Source organism: Ciconia boyciana, chromosome 5 (assembly GCF_034638445.1).
Source record: "Ciconia boyciana chromosome 5, ASM3463844v1, whole genome shotgun sequence".
Taxonomy (NCBI): Eukaryota; Metazoa; Chordata; class Aves; order Ciconiiformes; family Ciconiidae; genus Ciconia; species Ciconia boyciana.
The window spans coordinates 50,958,817-50,979,569 of record NC_132938.1 but is presented as its reverse complement, the minus strand read 5'-3'; the positions used below and the strand labels follow the sequence as shown (position 1 = coordinate 50,979,569).

The window sequence follows — 20,753 nt, the reverse complement described above, 5'->3', positions numbered from 1 at the left end:
TCCCATAAGCTATTAAGTGACTTGGGACTGGGGGAGTGGGGCTCGTTTGCCATCTGTCTGATAGTAGACACCTGTGCTTTGGACAAACGTGACTGGATCTTCCAAACTTGTCTTCGTGTGCACCTGCTAACTGCTCTGCTCCTGTCTCCTCTTGCTCTGCTGGGTCTGGGCCATCCCAGGGTCTTCCAGGCTGTGGTCTGCACAAGGTGTCCTGATGTCCGATGCGTGATCCTTTTGGTGTTTGGGGTGGGGGAGATTGTGTTTGACCTTTGTTCCTGCCTGTGAAGTTGCCTGTATGAACGCAGACATAAGAAAGCCAGGGGCTGCATCCATTGCAGAGAACAGGCAAAATGCTGTCACAAGCAAGACAAGATGATCTGGGTTTTCACAGATTAAAAATGTGACAACAGACAGAAAGCCATGGGCAAAGATACTGTGCGTGAGCCTAGCAGCCCCTCTCCGAAAGTATGCTGCAAAGCTATTGGGGTCCCTTGAGAGATGCTGGAGGACTGGCAAGAGGTCTCCTGTGGAGAGGAAGTGTGCATCTCCCGCCTGCCTCGCTGCCCCCTTCGTAAGGTATCAGAACAGGGAGGAGATCACAAGCCTCTACTCTGCCTGTCTCCCGCATCCAAAGTGAGCAGGAGCAGGGATTATATGCCGGTCACCTTCAGGGGTACAGATGGAGGTATTGTAGCGTAGTTCCCCTGTGAGACTCTGTCATGGCCAGAGCAGGGCTAATTCTAGGCCACCTTATTCATGTGATTTGAAGTGACCATGCTCACTATCCCTGCGTTGGAGTCAAAAGCAAGCATGAACTCCCTTGGCGGCTGGGATGGAGTCAGGAGATGGAGGGGTGGAAGATCCCATGATGTGTCACGCTGTCAAGCCTGTGCAAGGTGAGGAGGGAGCAGGTGGGACTGGTTTTGTCAGAAGGGCTCAGAAGTTGCTCCAAAATCTGAGCTGCCTTTCAGTGCAAGGCATCTAATTGTCAGGTATCTAATTGTTCTTTGTAATTAAATTGTAAGTGACTGGGGTTTTTTGCACAGACAGTTGCAGTAGAGCAGCACCTGCTTGTTATAGAGCCTGATGCTAGCATTTGGCAGCCTTTTATTTTCCTCATTTGAGGGTGGAGTCTTTTTTTGCCTAACTTTCAAAGTAGATGCTGCAGTTTTGGGGCTGTTGTCACGCTCTCCTGAAGGTTGTGGCTTCAGCAGAGTACTGTGGCGTAATCAGACGCAGTGGGGCAAGGCTTCAGCACAGCGTGAGCACTGGACACAGATGATCTGGGTGGCAGGAGAAAGCTGAATGAGGCCCTGTGATTCAGGAGGAGAAGAGAATAGATCAGTTGTTGAACCTGGGGAAGCTAGTGTGGTTCTGTAGCTCTAGCGCTGATTATTTAGCTTACCAACAAGAGCTGATTTCTGTGCTGCTGAAGTGACAACCTTCAGTGGTGTGACTTGCTGTATGTAATGGTGTAGAAACACTGACTATATACCACCAGGGATTTTTAGGGTTTTCCTTCATGTTAAGCTGTGTGTTGCATGGTGAGCATTTGAGGTCCTCTTGCTTGGTAGCTGTGGTAGGGCATCCTCTAATTTAAACAACACATTCAGGAAAGAGACAACCAACGTTTTGTGATCTTGGAGGAGACAGAGAAATTGCCAGAGGAAGTGTGGAGTGCAGCATGGATGGCTGCCATGGGGCCGTGCCTGGTGGGGTGTAGGTGTGGGGACCAGTCCTTGGGAGAACTAGAGTAGCCAGCGCTGAGCTGGGCTCATGCCTGATGATCTGGCTTGGGAGCGGGAGGAACAAACTCAGCTGTGGATGATAGAAGAGAGGCTGAGGCTTTGAATTGCCTTCTTAAAGCTGTCCTGCTGCCTGCAATGTCTGGTTACCTAGTATTGTGTGCATTGCTTTGTGTTTGGGGGCTTTTTTTAAGGCTCCTAATATGGAACTTGCTAAAATTACTTGAAATTAGGATGGCAACTTGCATATTTAACACTGTTTGAAGGAATCCTCTTCCTTTGCAAAAAGTTTCTAAGCATTTCTGCTAAAGGAAAGGGTTCCTGGTATGTCAGCTCTGGTACAAGAAAACTCTTCTGGTTTGTTCCTTGACAGCTTGTCTTGCCCTGCCCCATTGCCCATGGGAGTCATCTCTGGGCTTTGGGCCTCTGGACTCCTAGCTGCCAGCACTGAACCAGAGAAACACTAGATTTGGTTGAGTGGATCTTTTTGGTTTGGTTAGTGAAGCAAAGCAGAGTTCTTGGCCTTTAGTGCATTACTTTTTTTTGGTTAGTGTTTTTTATTTTTACAGTAGCTGAAATTTTGTCTTTGCAGGACATGACCTATAAAAGACATGCTCAGTACCAAATGATTCTTTGTTTCATTGCATGAGAACTATCTAAAAGCTACTGACTGGGGGGGTGAGAAAATGTTGATGCAGGTTTTCCCCTCTCAGAGTCAGTTGATTACATGAGGACGGATTTGTGCTCTGCTTCAGCACGCTCTGGACACAGATGTCATGAAACGTGCTTTTCTTCCTGCTGTGTGCACGCACTTCTGGTGGTGTGGTGCCTCTCCCTAAAAACACTTAAGTGTGAAAAGGTTTCCCATGTATGTTCAGCTGAGGTGTATCATGTGCATGATCCACATGCAGATACATTGCAAGGTCCTAATCCTTTTGCGTCTCAGGAGAGGAAGGTGGGAAATCACCAAGACTGCTGAATCTCTGTGCCCTTTTGGTGATGTTATGAACATGTTACTTGACATTGGGATAGAGTTCTGAAAAAATAAGTATCAGTTTAAAAGCAAAACATGAGTGCATCTGGTAGGTAATTCTCTTGTATGCTGTGGCATCTTGTTACCTGCTTAATGCTGCAAATGCAACACTTGTAGCCTAGCATGTTCTCCAATTAGTGATTTGCTAATAACAGTGCAGGCTAGTTGTTTGGCTCTTGAAAGTATGTTTCCAGGGGAGAAGGGAGAAAATGTATTTAATGAAAAGTTGTGTGTTGGGTTTGAATTCTTGGAAGTCATCAGAGTACAATCCGCCCCCCCCCCAAGTAGAGGAAGAATAACCTCTGCAGATGAGTAAAGAAAACTGTGGTCTGGGGGTTGAATACAAGATGATCAGTTACTTCCTTTTATCTCCCTCTCCTTGCTTGTGGTACTTGTGCTTGCCATACAGATGTGGGCAATTGTGAGAGTAAGCAGGCTGGCTGGTGCCAAATAAGGTCACCTCTTCTCAGGTGAGCTTGTGGGATACCAGTTTAAGGATGTGCTATTTAAGGGAGCACCTTGTAGGGATGAGGAGTGGGGAGGGAGTCCATAAAGTACTATGTCAATTATAACAATCAAACTCCTGTTGCTGCAAACAAAATATGTTGGTGCTTTTGGCTAGCTAATAACATATCTGGATCTGAGAAAGCAATGCAGCTGGGTTGTAGGAGTCTCAGCCTGCCTCCTTGGTCTACTATACGGTGAGCTCCTTGCCTACAGCAGGAGAGCTGATTTTGGTGAGCACAGTGTGAAGGAGCTGTGTCTCATACATGGTGAGGAGGCCTTGGCATTTTCGGAAGCTGCTGAGTGGATGCAGTTTACAGCCTGGAATGGGAAGATCACCTGTGTGGATGTGGCCTTTGTTCCAGCTGAGCAGCTGGGAGAGATTTGTCCTCTAGTGTTTTCTTTGTTGGAAACCAGATGTAAGAACTGGGGTTGGAGGGTTCAAGACCTGTGAAACAACTGGCTGGTTGGCTTTGGGAGAAATTTCATTTGGCATGTTCAGCTGGACTGTCTTTGAGGGCTCATGGTTCTGCCCCAGCAGGCTGTTGGAGGCTGAAATCATATTGTACTTGTGGTATTTTCCTGGCTAAAGCTTGGTCCTGAATGCGCTGATCGGGTTGCCAACATGGTCAGTGGCAGCGTGGCTTAGGACTGATGCATGCTCGTAGACTCTGTGGTTAGGGATGACTTGCCTGTGGCCAGAGGATGGAGGCAGTGATTGGTCTGAGCTGTGACTGCTGGAGTGCTTGTGTGCGTGAGTTGGTTGTGGTTTAAAGCGAAACCTTAAATTCAGATTTTTTTTTTTTTTTTCCCCCCAGTGGTCATTTTCAAGAGCTCTGCGTTTCTCCCAAAGGTATACTGAGTACACTTAGTTACTAGTTTTAGCTGTGGCTAGGTTGGACTCCTGGGGACAGGTGCGAGACTGGCCTAGGATCTGCAGACTTTACAAGGTAACATTAATTTTGAATTGACAGTTCAGCATGGCAAGCTCTGCATGAACCAGATGACAGCTTTGAGGTGAGGTAGGCACTTCTGCGGGGAAGTCCATGAGACTTAGTGCTTTGTGAGGATTGGACTAAACTGAACTGTGGAGGCAAGTAACCTTCAGAGCAAAACAAAGCTGCATCTCAAATCCTGTTCGGACCTGCCCTGTTTTGCCACATGCTGATTCAGAGGTGATGCTTGAATACTCCAGGAAGGAGCTGTATTGTTGTTGATCTAGCTTACATTGAATTGTGCTGATGAGATCACGGGAGACTTCTGCTGGGCTTTTGTTAATGGGGTTTCACAAGCTTGGCTAAGTGCATCTCTGTAAGGCCCTTTATGAAAGCGATACCAGGATATCTTTCCCATGACCCAGTTTTAGGGTGATGCTTGCCAAGCGTCCAGTTTAGGTAAGCATTTTTATTTGTGTTACATGAGAGGGACCTTGGACCTCCAAGACCATTCTGGGAGAGGTTCCTCCTCCTTCGCCTGGTACCCATCACTTTCTGTAGAGTTCTGAGGCTCTCCCTGTTACAGCACAACAGGAAGGAAGCAAACAAAGGTACAACAATGGTAGGACAGGGATTCGTGGGCCTCATGCTGCGACTGATGATAAAATTAATATTGTAGGTTTTTGTCCTAACAATGCAAGATCATGGCACACTTTGCTCAAGACTTGTCTCTTGAATGATCTGTATGTAGTAACTCTCCAGTTTCTGTGTGTTGAATTCCTCTTGGAGCATGTTCTTTGCATTTTTAGCAGGTGTTTTTCTCTCCAGCAATACCGAGTGAGCAGTGGCCTGTGATAAGGGACAGATCCTGCCCCGTACCAGGGTAGGGTTGTTGATGAGCTTCCTAAAAAAAAAAAAAAAAAAAAAAAAAAAAAAAAAAATTGGCCATGGTTTCCCTAACACCAAAATCTGCAGGGTTTGGCTTGAGACAGAGATGCTTGACCTAATTTGCTTCCCATGTATCTAGCTGCTGTTTCTGCTGCATGAAACCACACAGTGGAAAAATACTGAAGGTGAACACAGTGATTGGGGCTTTCTTGACTTTGAGAGACATGTGCAACGTATTTGGTGCCTTTGTGTCGATGCAAGGCTGGCAGCAGAGGACTGCTAGAGAGGCAGAGTAGTCCCAAACCTACCCCAAAACAAGTGTCCTTGGATCTAGTAAGGCCCCTTGCTACATGGTCAACAAATGGAGGGTGAGCTTCCTGCAGCAGAAGTAACATGCATCTCTGTCGCGTGGCCTCCGAAACACTATGGTGGACACAGCAGAACTGCAAAACTGACCTGCAGCACAGACCATGAGTGCTGCATGGTGCAGCAGCACCCTGCTGCATCTGTAGCTGTTGTTGTGGAGCTCTGTTCCTGACCACTTAATACCATTGTCCGCTCATTGTGGCCTCTTTCTTACATGCAGCAGTTGGGTGTGGATGGCAAGCAATTTTTCTCTGAACAGATAATGTTAGAAAGCAAGGACTTAGCAATGTGCAGAGCTGAAATGCACAGGCACAGGATGTACAGTATGGAGGATGGAGAGGTAGAGACCTCTGTCTGAGACTGGCTGCCTGACATCAGTCTTTTATTGTAAGTATTCCCATTGCCTGTGTCTGAACAGTTGCATTTTCATCACTGTCATTAAAATTCTCAGATAAATCGAGGTCGGTCAAGAATGAAGGACCCAAAAATGGGGTAATGGCTGGGATAGTGATCCATTCTGAAAAGCAGTCATCTCGTATTGACCATCCTGATACTTGCTTTTGTATCTTTCCACCTTCCCTCTGTATTTATACTGTGTGTAACTCACCAATCTGTACACACGTTCTCCTCTACTACATTATGGGGAAAAATACCATAATTGTCTTCAAATCGCTAACCATTGCACTTTTCAGGATTACATCCTCAACATCAGGATTGCATCCTCAACAGATAGTGAGATGCAGCTGTATTTGTTGCAGTGTGTGATAGGGAATGTTTCAAGGTATTTATGTCCAATTCATTTGTTTTTTCCTCAAAAAGGGCTCAGAAGCTGGGGCCTTTTCTATATGGGGGCAAAGGGGATGTGGGGCAGCTACATCAATTAGGTGTCCCCTTCCTTTTTTAATTCCTCATCCTCTTCTCTATCTGTGAAGCGGTGAATGGCTCACAGGAGCAATGACCTTCCTTAGCAGGGCGATTTAGTCATGATGGGACCCACAGGAGCTGGAGCAGAAGAGATGGTAAGGAGGCAGCTGAGCTGCTCAGCACAGTTGAGAGATCTGTAGCGTGGAAGTTGTCTTGCAAATTGCAGACTTGCCCAGGAGTCGCCCAAGGGCATGGGGAATTGCAAATCCAGACAAACTGGTGTCAGAGTGAGCAACAGCTGTGTGATGCCAAACTTTCACTCAATGATGGGGAGCTCTTCCTGGGCCCAAACTGGTTTTAAAGAGCACTGTAGGTTGAGGGTACAGCTGCTGGCTTGGCCTCCTCTGCCTTAATGTGGGCTCTGAGCCAGGCAGCCTCCATCCCACCGTTACCCCTTTTGAGAGACTCCGTCTTGCACCACCTCATTGCTGGGCAGCCCGACCAGGAGCAAGCAGTGAGAGCTGGGATGATCAATGCTGGCTTAAAGTAGTCCCAAAGTAGTCCTTTGGATGGGTTGGCTTTCCTGGGGAAGCCTCATCTGGGCTGTATCTTCAGGAAGCCAGCATGCTGTGTCCAGAGAGGAGCAAGCAGGCAGACCTCTCTCCATGCTGCCGGGGCATCCCAGGCGGGGAGAGAGGCACAGACTTATCCTGTTGATAAGTCTGTGCTGCTGCAAGGAGAGGAAGAGACGGAGGGTTCTGTGTATGCTTCCTCTCCTGGTCTGCATGGTGCTTCTTACCCCCTTGCTGTGTGCGGCTGTATTTTACAGGCAGAACTGCTGGATGGGGTCAAATGTGCATGGTGGCAGGTTTCCAAACCAGGGAGTCGGCATCCAGCGCCAGGCCTACTTACATGCGTTGCGTAACCAGATGAGTTTTCAGCTCCCTGTGCGTTTCTCTAAATCTTCCTTTTGAACAGGCTCTTTCTTTGAGAGAGATTTTGATGCTCTTATTTCAGATAATGATGCGTGCACCAGATATGGAAAATTCTCATGTCCAAATGACTCTGATAAATCAAAGCAGCTAAATTTAGGAAATCTATCAAAAAAAAAAGAGCTTCCCCTTCCTGTGATCTGACATAACATTTCTTGGTTGCTGTTATTTTTACTGTGGAACAGCTTAAATCTATTTTGGTTGGGCACTAAGTGATGGCTACAGTGCAAAAGAAGAAATTTGTTTCTGTGAAGTAAGGCGGCTGTGCTGCAGCTTCAGGGTTCTGATGGCAGTCTGCTCGTGCTGAGCTTGTGCCAGTGCTGCATCAGGCTCCCTAGCAGTCCTGCTCAGCTCTCTCGAGCCCTGTCTGCTCGGCAGAGGGTCTCTGAGCCTCCCTACCTTGCTCTGGGGCTCAGCACTCTGTGTAAAAGGTAGCAATAAGCCCTTCGCTCTGATAGCAGTTAACTTTTCCAGCATCTTGGAGGTGTAGTGAGTGGCAGCAGTGATGGATTTCAACACCCCACACACGCTCTCCATCATCCAGATTCTAGGAGGACAGCGCAGGGAAGATAGTGTTTCACTGTCACCAAAGTAGGGAGACAACTGCATGCGCAATGGGAGTTTGTGCAGGAACCGGACATGCCTCTGGTTTCACAGATCTCCCTAATACGCAGACTTCCTTTCACTGTACCCTGTTACAGACCAGGGCTGAGCCATCCCAGGCTTGAAAATGCACTGCTGGAATCATGGCCCGCTGGAGCACCTTGAGCTCTTGGTGTCATGAATATATAATTCAAGCTTTCAAACTTTTTTACCGTTGGGGTTTTTTTTAAGTCAGCTCCTTCTTTGTTAAAGCTGGCTCCGTGGAGCTTGTGTTTTAATACAGCTGACTGCTCTGCTTCGGCTGCCTTCTGACTTGTTTCTGAACATCCCATGCCTGCTTTCCCATTGGGATGGGAGTGAAGGCAGACAACTGGGACATTGGGAAGAAATGCCATTGCTTGCTGGCTGCAATATCTCGGCGATCTGCTGAGCAATAATGTATTTCTTACTTCTTTAAGCTTCTGGTGGACAGTTGTGCAGAAACATTCAATGGGTGAAAATGGAGGTGATGCGAGCCTCGCTCTGGAACTTCAGTCATCTCCAGGTACTTTTGCCCAGTTCTGTGACAGTGCTGGAGGGCTATGTGGGGAATGGAGCTCCCATGTGCTTTGTCCTCCCTAACAGGTCCAGTCAGATCTGTGTACCTGAACCTGTACTGTCAGGGGTTTTGGGCAGGGGGTCTTGCTCACGCTGGTGAAGCAGAAGCCTGTGATCTAGCATTGGTGACACTTTCATGCCAGCTTTAGTAAGTGAGAAGTTTGTAATTTCTCGGAGGAACATGCGTGTGCCCAGAGGGAGCCCTACAGCCTCTGAGGTGATCATTATTGGATTTTGGCAAGATCTTAACCGATGCTTACATGGGCAAATAATTCAGCTCAGCAAGTGGCTGCTGTGGTCAGCTTGGAGCCTTCCTAGGATGAGATGCTGAAATAAATGATCAAGAGTTGAGTCTTGTGTGCATCTTTTTCCCAAGCAGTGTATTTGTGCCTCAAAGGCTCAGCCAAAGTAAAGACTTTTTTGGATGAAATAAAAGTTTGGGAACCTTCCTTTGGGATCAGAAAAAAAGTACCTTTCTCTGTCTTCTTTTGTTACAGAAAACTACCATGAAGCTTTTGAAGCTGCCTATTATTTTTAACTTGTTCCTTGTCCTTCTTTGAAATAAATCACATCTTTCTTCTATGGTAAAAGAGAGCCTAGCATGTTATGTACATACACACATGCACATTTTTGAGTGCCTGCAGTGAAGCTAAACACAATGTTAAGAAAATGTTGCCAAACAAGGAAAGGCCATGCTCAAGTTAGTGATTCACACAGGGATCTGATTTAAAAAAAAAAAAAAAAAGTAAAAAAATAAAAAAAACCCAAATCATTGGGCTGAAGAGGGTGTGATGAGAGGAGATGCTTGATGGGCTGGTTTGGGGAGCACAGTAGGCTGGCTCTGAATCTGTGACTTGGATTTCTGGCACAGTACTTTGCAGGTGCTAAAAATGTGCTTCCTGTTAAAAGCTGGCCAGGGGAAGCTGAGCAGCATGGCTGTTCGCTTACTGCGTGGCTGCTCCTGCCCCTGGATAGCAGAGCAGATGCTGACAGCGTGGCCCTTGTAGGGAGGTGGGGCAGTTGAGTGCAGTTCTTGCCTGGCCTTTAGTTCCTTGCCAATATGGCATGACAAGTTGTCTATGGCACACCCATGGCCAGGCTCCAGGTCAGAGGTCTGTCACTCTTACCCACATTTCCTGAAGTATTTAATGGCAGTATTCGCCTGAAACAGCACCTCTGGTTGAAAGCTATGTTACAAGACACCCTCTGCTCTGCAGCTGCTGCGTCATACAAGCCTCGCGCGTGATTCTGCTGCTCTGGGATATACCAAGTGTGCCCAGTCCCACCCAAGCTTTGCAGATGAGTGTTGGGACCGGGAGCTGCCCACAAAGTTGTGGCTCTGCTAGAGATGGCATTTTTGCCACTTGCTCTGTGCTGCTTTATACCCAATTGCATAATGCAGCGTGATGCAGATAATCCAGTCATCATTACAAAAGGATTTAAAACTCCTTTTTAATTGGAAATCATTTTTAATAAAGCTTTGCCTTACTTGGAGGACTGTTCTCTTGGCTTGTGTGTTTAAGAAAAATGCAGGAGGCTGGGGGGGGGTGGGAGGGAACCAGATCATGGAGAAGGGACACAGGTGCCTCTGTTTAGCTCCCAGGCAGCTGCTGGTGAAGTCCAGAGCTGTGGGACAGGTTTTCACTAGCACCAAGCATGCAAAATCCTTATGCGTGCAAATACGAGCAGCCAGTAGGTCTGTGCTTTCTCTGAATTTTTCTCTCATAGAGCAAACCTTTGGTAGTGGTGGTGGAGGGAAGGAAAGGCTCTTTCTAGTCCAGTCTGGCTCATGCTCCCCCTTTAAACTCTATGTCCAAAACACTGGTGGTCCTCCAGGGCCTCCTGCATCTTGAAACAAACTGTGATCCTGGATGAAGCGCAGCAGAGGAGAGGATGCTCTTTGCTTCTCTTGTAATGGCCTTTTGTGTGAGTTTGTGTGCCATTGACCTTATTTCTTTGGTTGTTGCTCTGCCGTTGTATTGTGAAACATGCACTGTCTAAAATAATGTGTGATCTCTGAGTAGCTTGAAACATGCCGTCGTCTTCTCCTGTGTGCCAGCATTTTGCCCACTTTTCTGACAGAAGCCATCTCTTGAGCTGCCACATCTGCTTCGCCTCCTGAACTCCAGTGTTGAATGGTGTTTGAGAGTCAGTGTCCTGCTGGTTCCTGCTTTTCCAGTCCCAGTTGTCCTTGCTCTTGGAGTCTCTTGACCATATGCTTAAGATCTCCTTTTTGATCAGTAGAAGTAAATGCCTAGGAAGTTTTAAGGTTATTTCTTCCCAAGACAGATACATCTGAGGGGATCAGTGCTGGGCATGTCCAGAGGAGAGCTAGCCAGCTCGCAGTTCATGTGGTACAGTGAAACATCTGAAAGAGAGGGTGCCAGGGCTGTATTACAATGACACTGGGGAGTAAGTACCTCAGAGTCATCCACTGGGTGGAAAGCTGCCTGGAAGAAACCTGGAAGTAATACAGGTTTGCAGCACAAATAGTTAGGGGGCCAGGAAGGAGCTCAGCTCTGTCCTGGAGCCCCATGGCGGAGCAGGCAGCTCCTGGGAAGGTGCAGGGGGGTAGAGGAGATGATGGAGGAGTGAAATGTTCTCCTGGCAGTGCTGCTGCCTCCTTGGAAGGCTGATGAGTTCCTTACAGCCCACAGGTCTCCTTCCTGTTTCAGTAGCAAACATGACTGCTGTAGAAGTGATTTTTAAATAGCAAAGATGGATGCTGCAGTTTATTTTTGGGCATTGAGAACCCCAGACCAGATGGCATTTAGCCGGCAATGAACTCTGCGGGAGTTAAGTAGCAAAGCTATTGTTTCTGAACTTGCATGACTTACCATTTTGGAAGGCATTCCAGTGGCAGAATAAAAAGTAGTAAGAATTGGTTTCAGCAGAGGTAATAAAATAATCTGTAATGTTAAGTCCATAAATAAGCACTTTCCCATGGGGAAAAGGTGTTTGTAAGCAAAAGCTAGTTGTTGCCTTGATTTACAGCTGTTAGTTGTCACCTGCTTGGATATTAGGGAATGAAAGGGTTCAGAGAAGAATGGTTAAATGATTGGAAATGCTGAGGAATCACTGCAAAAAAAAAGATATAAAAGATTAGTTCTCATCCTCTCTGGAAAAGGGGACAAGTAGAAACAGATTTTGTAAAGCTCTTAATAGTAAAAGGACAGACGGAGCTTTGTTCTTGACCATTGAACAGTGCAAAGCCAGCATCTCACTCAGACTTCAAAGACAGCAATTTTGGTAGTAACAAAAATACTTTAACCCAAACGAATGGAGAAGATTTGAAACAAAAGTCAGTTCTCCACCTCTGTTAGCATAGGGAAACTCAGGCTCTGAGCTCTGTGGAGTGCTGCATGGGCACTGCCATGTGCACCAGCAATGCTTTTATAGAAGACACCAGCATCCCCCATGAGACCAAGAGGAGAGTTGGCCACAGGTCTCAGTGCTCCGCTCGTCTCATTTCAGCCATATAGCTTCACTCAAATATACATCACACTCTGTCTCACAAGGAAGATACACTTGACCTAAGGATATACTCATGAAACTTAAGTGTAAACGGAAAAAATATATGCAGAGAAGCAAGTTAGATCTTATGCCTTTGTAATTAAGGAAACTTCTGTGATCTTGCAGGTTCCTACTCAGCTAAAGCCATACCTGTGGTCAGCATGTAGTGTGGTGTTAGTTATTAACTAGCAGGAAGTGGGTAGCTTTGTAGGAGAAGCACCAAGGAGGCATTTTGCTCCAATTAAGCACGAGCCTAGTATAAATTCTGTGAGGTACATGCATAGATCAAATTCCACAATAAAGTGGCTTCAATAGAAAGTCATGTTAATAGATTAAAACAGGGATGAGTTTAAGTTGGTTCAATTAACAGGTAAGACACTTACTTGATTTAACATTTGAGCCTGAGTGGGACTTAAGGTGTTTGCTCCTTAGACCAGTCGATGATGATGAAGGGAAAAAAAAATTAATTTGTTCCTTTGCTTAAGCGGGCTCTGTGGTTGGCCTGCTGAACAGGGAGAATTTTAGAGTGACCAAAATAGCTTTATAGAGGAGTATTGTGCATGGATCTCACCTTAAATGATCTGGAAGAGAATACTTACCATGCAGGTTTGAAAATGCAGCTCCCTCCAATTCAGTTTGCTGAACACACTGAAGCCTTGGAATGGCCCTAAGGCAACAGCAACTCATGGAGCCAAGTTACTTTTACCTAGGAAGGAGTTTATTTAATCTCAGGGAAAACTGTTGGGCAGCACATGTGCACACATGTCTTGCATGTGTGTTTTGGCTTGTTCTTCTTCTTCTTGGCTGGCGAAAGGCAGGTAAATTTAAAAAAAAAAAAAAAAAAAGAAAAGGGTTGTTGTGGCAGAATGTAAAAGGCTACTACAAGGGAAACTACAGGTCTTTCGCTCCCCAGCTGGACTTTGCTGAATGCTTGTTCCAGAAGAGGGCTGCATAGTCAGGATCCTACCTTCAGCCATGGCATGCATTATCATCTTGTAGGGAAGGAGCAAGCCAACTGGGAAAAAACTTGTCCCAGGTATTCTCCTAGTCTTTGTCTATCTTCAGCACAGGGATTTGTCTCTTTAGTAATGCTTAAAGGCACTTTACCAGTTACTGGTCTGGTCTCTGCACGAACCCTTGTGAGCTTCTTGAATCTACAGCGTGTTGCAGCAGGGAGTTCTGCAGCCTGGGTCAGGTGCTGGACTGCTTCCTTTGGTTTTCTTCGAGTGCACCCCACAGTACCTGCATCAAGGCTTCCTAGTTCTTGCATTGGAGCAGGCAGAAGAACAATCAGCCGGCTCTGGGTGCAATGCTGTAGCCAAACTATTGTGAGGAAAAATGTCTTGCAGGCTTGCCTAATTCTCTAAGTTTAGCAGAGGGGCAGGCTGAGACTTGGCCCTGTCTCATCAGTTGCGTAAGGCTGGAAGTACATGGGGCTGAGCCTTTTAAGCCCCCCTCCAGGGGCTGGCTTTTCACGTGGCCAGCTATTAACGTGTTGTGACCCAAACGCAGAGAGCCAGAGCTAGCACGATGCTGACCGGTCCTGGTAGCTCCCTGCAGACCTCGGTGAACCCTGCCTGTTAACTTTGTTTTATCATAGTAATGGCTTTGAGAGTTCTTTTAAACTCTTTTTTGTCCCTTTAGTGGGACCTGCAGCATGCTAATCATCTGGATGAAAGAAGGCTCAGCATCTCCTCTGTGATGGGGGTGTAATAGCTTTGGAATTACTGTTTGGAAAGGTGGGCTCACGGCTGGTGGGAATTGTTGCCGTTTGGACTGGCTGCAGCTGGTGGTGTCTAGCGTTCGGGTGGATGCTCTGCGTGCAGTCATGCCTTGCTGTTATGGGTGAGAGCAGACAGGTTGGAGCTGGCTGCAGCTTTCTCTCCAGCTGGTGCCTTGCCTTGGCAGAATGAGAACGTGCTCACGGCAGATAGGGCTGAAGGGGTGGAATTAAAAATAACCAAAAAGTAGATTCTGGACGTGGTTACTCAGCGGCAGGCCTGTTTCTATTCTGGGATGAGGATAATTCGCACTGAGCTCATTACACCATGACTCTCCCTTAAAATGCCTTGACAGTCAATTTCGTTCCAGCTAATAAGGTCCTAAAATGTTAATGAAGCAAATCAATTTTTCATGGCTTTGTATTGCAGTCGTCTGAAAGTGCTGTGTTGCAAACTGCCAATTCAAGGAGCTTTTTAGATATTAGGAGGGCAGCAAAATATTCAGCAATTTGGAGGATGCTTTGTTTTCTATTTCAGCTTTTCCCCAGTGCCCCTCTCATTTTCCTGAGCCTTTGCGCTGTGCTGTTTACTTGTCCCCCGTGGTCACTTCCATTCTCCAGTGTCTGCTCTGGTCACTCATGGGCAGAGGTGGCTTGCTCCCACCTTCCCCATTGCACAGGGAGAAGAAGGATGGAGTGCCTGACAGAACAGGTAGAGATGAAGCTGAAATACTATTTGAAATAGATTGAGTTTGATGGGACAGAGTGGAGAAATGGCATCATGTTCACCCCCCCCCACCTTTTTCAGGGTGGTGGTGGTGTCAAAAGTCACAGCCTTCTCTCCTCATGGCAAGTCTCTTGCTGAGATGATAGTGTTACCTGGTACAAATGCTCTCCATGCTCGGTATTTCATGAGTTGCGGAAAGAGGAGAGAGATGTTGCGTGCATCGTGTAGCCACAGTGATGGTAGATCAGTTACCCACACTGGCTTAGGAATTAGGTAGACGTCAACCATCCTTTATTTTTCCGAGCTGCTTATTTCATACCGTCAGAAGGAGACAGAAGGGCTCAAACCTTCATGACTGCTCCTGCAGTTGTTTTGATGGAGCTGTTCTGATGATTTCTACTGCTCTCTCCATTCTGGTTTGCGAGTATGGGGATAGGAAGTACTGAGTTGTGTGGTTTGGGGAATGTGTGGGGTTTTTGTTTTGCTCTTAGTTGGATTCCAGTTCTAACTCTAATTAACTTCAGTGTGCCTGAGAAAAAGATAATTAACTAATGTTTTGGGACAAACATAGAGTTTTCCAAGTTTTATACTTGGAAACCTTGTATGCCACACTGGTAAGGGATGATCTCAAATAACTCATGTCGGGGAAATTAGTGGATGAGATGTAAATTGGCATTTTGAATAATTACCCTCCTTTACCTGCTGAGTCAAGCATCCAAAATGCTTTCCACTCAAGTTCTCCACCCAGAGGTACGCTCGGTCCAGTGCCAAAGGCTTCCCCGGAGCTTTTGCAACCGCTGAGGTGTGTCAGTGTCCCCTTCTGCTGTGACAGCAAAGGGTTAAGAGCTAGCTGACTCTGTCATGACTTGGGGAAGGAGGAGAGTATTTAACCCCCTCAAGCCTTCCAGTCTGGAGCTGGTGCTTCTGTGACCTCTCCCCTTTCCTGAGTGGCTAAAATTGGAGGTCGCGATGGCCAGGTACAGCATCTGTCTCCTGGGCAGGCCTTGCAGAGCACCTTACCTTTTGGCACTGCCCCTGGCTTTCCCACCAGGGTGATTAGCCTGGTAGCTCCTTGGGTAGGAGGTAAAGTGCAGGGTGATCTCGGCTGCCGTGAGGAAAGCTGCTTGGGCTTGAGCTGAGCAGAGTGCAGCTTCTGCAGCAGGTCTGGCATTCCTGGCCTGGGGAACGGCGGCTCTAGGTGTGAAGCTTGACCTAGACCTGTCAGCTCCAAGCTGAAAAGCACTCTTGCCTGTTTCCAGAGATCCACCATGGAGGTTGTTTCATGTTTCTGTCATCTGGCATGAATTAAGAGCCTTGGGAAAACATTTTCCCATGCAGCCAGCTGGGTGAAATATTCAAGGTGAGCCATATATGTGTCCACAGCCAGAGCTGTGAGGCCTAGAGATGAGGTGCTGGCTCAAGAGGCAGCTGGTGCTGTGAATGCAGGAGCTGGTAAGCTGTCTGGTGCATGGGTCAGCCAGCAGCCCCAAGGATGAGCCTGCCCCTCCGGCAGTTGTGACGCTCTGGAGTGGAGCTGAGCACCCACAGGAGACTACTCTGTGTTGGAGGAAGGTGTTGCTGCTGACATTTTTGGTCTTGAACCCTTCAAAGGAGAAATGGCAAATTGCCATCTGTTCCTTTTGCATATTTTGGAAAGCTCTAACCCTCTTCCTTGCTCTCCACATCCTTTTCTCTGTGCTCTCAGCTTCTGGTCTTGGGGACTCATCTCTGCAGGCTGGTCCTTTGCCTTGCAACTGGCCACCTTTCCCACTCTTCATTTCCAGAGCAAGCTTTGCTTTTTGTTCAAGCCTTCTCTTTCTTTTTAAACTATATTTAATCCCAAGCTGATTTGTTCCTGAGCATGTGCTGTACCTGATGGGTGGCTCTGCTCACCAGCGTGCTGTTGTGATCAGTCTTACCAACAGTTTTCTTCTCTGTTGCTTTCTTCCGCAGTGGTCTCTCCCCCTGGGGCACTTTCACAGGCTGGGATTTTTGTTGTTGTTTTTGTTTGCTAGTTGTAAGCTCCTTTAACCAGGACTGCAATGTGAGGCTCATGAAACTTTCTGTTCATAATGTGGATTTCACCCTGCTCTGCTCCCTTTTGTGATGTCTCTGCTTTCAGCATCTTTATTTTTGTTGTGTTTGCAGCCAGGAGAATAGCCTCCAGTGAGAAGAAAATGAAGTCCTAACTTGGAGGTCTCTATCCAGTCCCTTGCTCCAAGCAGGCCAGGTAGATAAGGTCACTCAGGACTCCAGAAATAAATCAAGGGAATTGCAGAGTTCTAACTTTCTGGGGAATATTTTTGTGCGTGACATGCAGGCACTGCTGTGAGGAGCATATTAAAAATTCATACCAATACAGAGCAGTATTTTCTGTGTGCAGTGCTTGAGAATAAGCTTATGCGTTGTGCACAGCAACATTTGCAGGAAGCAACTCATTCATTTCATCCAAGCAGAGAGTGGTGAAGACAAGATTTAAATGGTGTGGAGTAGAAGCAGGCTTGGTGTGAGACACCATCTCTTTCCCCCTCCTTCTGCCAAGACTCCTGGCAGAGCTGGCTGCAAACTCCGAGTGTGTAAGGGCGTTGCCTGTGCTCACAGCAGAGAGGGAAATGTGTGCATCTGGCTATTGAACTCATCCTGCTTCTGTGACAGGTTTGATCTAATTGTGGAAGTGCTCCAGCTGTTGAACCTCAAAACAACTAACAGCCAGGCAGAGAAGCTGTAGCTTCTCCAACCCCAATCTCTTTGCAGTTGTATGGATGAAAGGGGGTAGGACTGCATGTGAAATAGAGGGGTGTCCTGGGACCTGAGGCTCTCTTGTGAGCCCTGCTTTCTGACTGCTCTTCGAAATTGAGCATGGGACATGTGCTTTTGGTACACAGGCACTGTTGAAGTGTTTTATTCTCTTTCTGAAGGCATGACTGCTGGGTGCTGTGCAGAGAGATGTCATGAGCAAGGCTTAGTCAAAGGAGGCTTGACAGAAAAGCAGTTGAGGCTGAGATGTAAAGTCTACCTCCTGCCAACCCCACCTGCAGTGGTTGGTGTCTGAAGGTCTTCAGCAAGGAGGAAGAGTGAGAAGGGATTTGGGGTAGGAGAGCAAATGAGCAGTGGGGCTGCAAAAAACAGTGGGTATGTGGTTGGAGCAGCTCTAGGGCACGGGGTGGAGTGAGTGGGACAGTGCTGAGGCAGGGCAGGATGTAGGAACAGCTTGGTTTCGGCTGTCTCATGCCCCTGTCACGAAGCATGGGCGATGTATCTTCAAGGTCCCAAGCAGATTGAAGAGAGAGAAGCAGCACCTCAGAGCCAGGGCCAGGGTCCTGCTCATCCACTGCTTGCTGGTTGTCCCAGTGGAGCCCAGATCCTGACAGCAGGAATGACAGCATGAAAATGAGAAACACCATGAGGCTGATACTGTGCAAATGTGTTCTCCTGGGATCTCTGAGAGAAAGGAGGTGGCATGGCAGGCTGGAGAAGAGTCTCTCACCCCTGTGCCCTTGCTGCAGATTGTTGACATGTGAACAGGGAACTTTGTGCCGCTTAGCACAGCCATGGCAGTGGGAACTGGGTGAAGGCAAATGGTCCAGGTGGGATTTTCCTCGCTGTGCGCAAACCCCTTCTCTCTGTTAGACAGCCAAGTAGGCTTATAGCTGGGCTTGTCTGACTGCCAGCGTGGAGTAACCAAACACGCCTGTAAGTACTCGCTTTTCTTGCTGTCAGCCTCCCTCCTAACTCTCTGATTCGTCATGGGTATCTGGCATTTCACGGGTATTTCCTAAAGGCCAGTGAAGTGTGCTTTGCAGCACGCATGGGTCTGATCGCTGGCATGGGCTCCGAGGGAGGCATCCCTGCCCAAATCACAGTAAATCACAGATGGAAGAAAAAATGTGCCTAACTCTGTACTTGGCCAAAAATTGTACACCTATGCTTTTCTGTGTTCCGGGTCATCTATGACGATAGAAATGTCTTCCTTGTGCACTGAGTGGCAATACACAGTTAAGCTCTGTCTGGCACCTGCAGTTGTCCTCACAGGCTGCAGACATTGGCCTGGCCTGGGAACCCAGTGCAAGTGGCTCAAAGTTGGCCGTGCCTGTGTCTGTTCTGGGATAAAACAGCGGCAGCAAAGAACATCTTGCTGACATAGAAATGTCTGCTTTGGGTGAGCTGGCTAATGCTGAGAGGAAACAGGCCCTTCTGGTAGAGCTTCGGGCATGGCTGAAGGATTGCTCCTACCTTTGCCAGTGACCGCCCATGTGTAGCAGGTTTCTTTTAAATGGTGTAGGCAGCATGACTTGCTGTGCCCATCTGCCTGGGGGAGTTTACAAACCAGCTTACGCTGCACCAAAACTCTGACCATGGTAGTTTCATGACAGGGTCTTGGTTTGTGTCTCAGACTTAGCTTGCTGTACAGCACATTTTATCCAGTTGTGGAGGCCTGTTTCTGTGCCAAAACGCCAGGAGGGTGGCCGTGGGACAGATGCAACTCCTCTGCACCATTTGAGCCATTGTAAATGGAGAGGCAGCAAAGGAGCATCTTCTAAAGTATCTGCTGTCTGTTTGCAGGTGCTTTTAACCAGGCTTAGTGGGTGCCCCTCTGCTGTGACCTGAACTGAGACTTAGATGCATCTAAAAATCAGGCCTTGCTCAGCAAGTACCCAGCATTAAAGTGCTTTTGCAAATAGGGCTCATGGTCCTAAATCAGCTGAGTAATCTTAGTGATGCAGATTTGTGTCCTGGAAGATGGGATTGTTCTTCAAAAACTCAGTTGTGTTAGTCTTTAGCCTTAAGACAAAGTAGTTGGAATTCTGGTTAAAACCTTAGTGGCTTCTGTGGAAGTTAACATTAAAACCAAGGCCACGTTGAGACTAGGATAAGCTTTGTGGTTTGTGTGTGTGCTATTGCAGGACAACCTTTCAGAGGGGGCAGGCAGAAATGAGGTTTCCAGTAAAATTTGTGACATGCTTATGAAGGAATGTGCAATCAAAATACAGACTGGCTAGTCTGTACATAGGGGCAGAACAAGTGCTGCAGACATGGGCTGCTCCAGCTACATTTAAACTTAACAGTTTAACCAAGCAACCACCACCAGCTGCCAGGCACTTAGCTTTTTCTTTTGTATCAGTGCAATACTTCGTTTGATCTCCTCTTTCCCACCCTGCCACAGCCCTGAAGACTTTTATTTCTAATCGCATGCAGTTTGAATAATTTCTGAATAGAAATGTGAGGTTTCTGAAACTTCCAAGAAATTCTGGAGAACTGGAGAATTGCATCCAAGCAGTGTCTCAATACTAGTTTGTTACAGCTCTGAAGATTGCTTATTGCAATGGGATTTGCACTGGCTTTTATTTAGCAGTGATGTGAAGCGTGATTTAGATAGTTATGCCTGGTTTAGTACTGTGATGAGTTTGTGCAGCAAAGATGAGCAGTTTGCAAAGACAAGGGGATGAGAACGCTATGGTGGGAAGGCAGTGGGTCACTGCCTTAGCGGAGGGGCGAGGAATAGGAAGGATGCACAGGTGGCCTTCTGCCCACTTGGTGCGTGATCTATCTCATGGAGTAACTGTGAGAAAAGTCTTTCTTCTGGGGAGCAGTGTGTATGTCAGCAGGAAATGGGAGTGGGGCTGGAGAAGGTGTGGATGGGGCTGGGGACAATGAGGTGAGCTTTATCCCAGAGGCAACCTAGAGGGGAAGGTAAAGCCATAAAGAAAAGGAGGGTTGACTGAAGAGCTGCAGGAAGGGGTTTGCCTGCAAATCAGCATCTTTTTTACCCTGCAGCAATCTCCTCTGCTTGAGAAATCTCTGTCTAAGGATTCCTGAAGTGGGGAGATGGAAATGGGAATGAAGGCTTAAGCAGACAGACTAGTCTTACTGCACTCCTCTGGTTTAAGATCTAATGGATATTAGCCCTGTCTTTAAAGCACATAATGGTGCACTGATTTTATGACTCGTCTTTCAGAGCCGGTGTTTTCAGTACCGTTAGCAATACTGCAGTTTGGAAGTCAACCTGGGGTTGGAAACCTGGGAATCACTGGGACACGGAGCCCTGTGGCGTATGTGCTTGATGGGATGCAATGCTGCTTTCAGTGTGTGACAGCTCACGTAATTGAGAACACTGCCTTGCAGATTTAACTTTGAATTGCAAATACCATCACGATTCTTCTGTTTTGGGAGATGTGTCTGTGTGGCTTAAAAGCTGCTCTGCCACTTCAGGTTTGAGTGTGGGTGTGAGGCGAGGGTAGATATTCAAACCAAATGTGAATTCAGAT

The 20,753-nt window shown here is 47.2% G+C and overlaps 1 protein-coding gene across 6 annotated transcripts in view; it reads left to right on the top strand.

Moving 5' to 3' along the window:
• The window catches only part of MFHAS1 (multifunctional ROCO family signaling regulator 1), a 33,229-nt gene that overhangs the window by 6,683 nt on the left and 5,793 nt on the right, over positions 1-20,753 (top strand). The window contains exons 2-3 of one of the 6 annotated variants that reach the window (XM_072863366.1): positions 8,389-8,474; positions 9,025-9,102. The exons of 3 other annotated variants lie outside the window; for them this stretch is intronic. In XM_072863366.1, the coding sequence (XP_072719467.1) occupies positions 8,389-8,474; positions 9,025-9,087 (149 nt within the window). In that variant the 3' untranslated portion in view covers positions 9,088-9,102. Of the gene's footprint in view, positions 1-8,388; positions 9,103-20,753 lie in introns of those variants that run through there. 2 more of the 6 variants (XM_072863368.1, XM_072863364.1) reach the window with 2 other exon arrangements.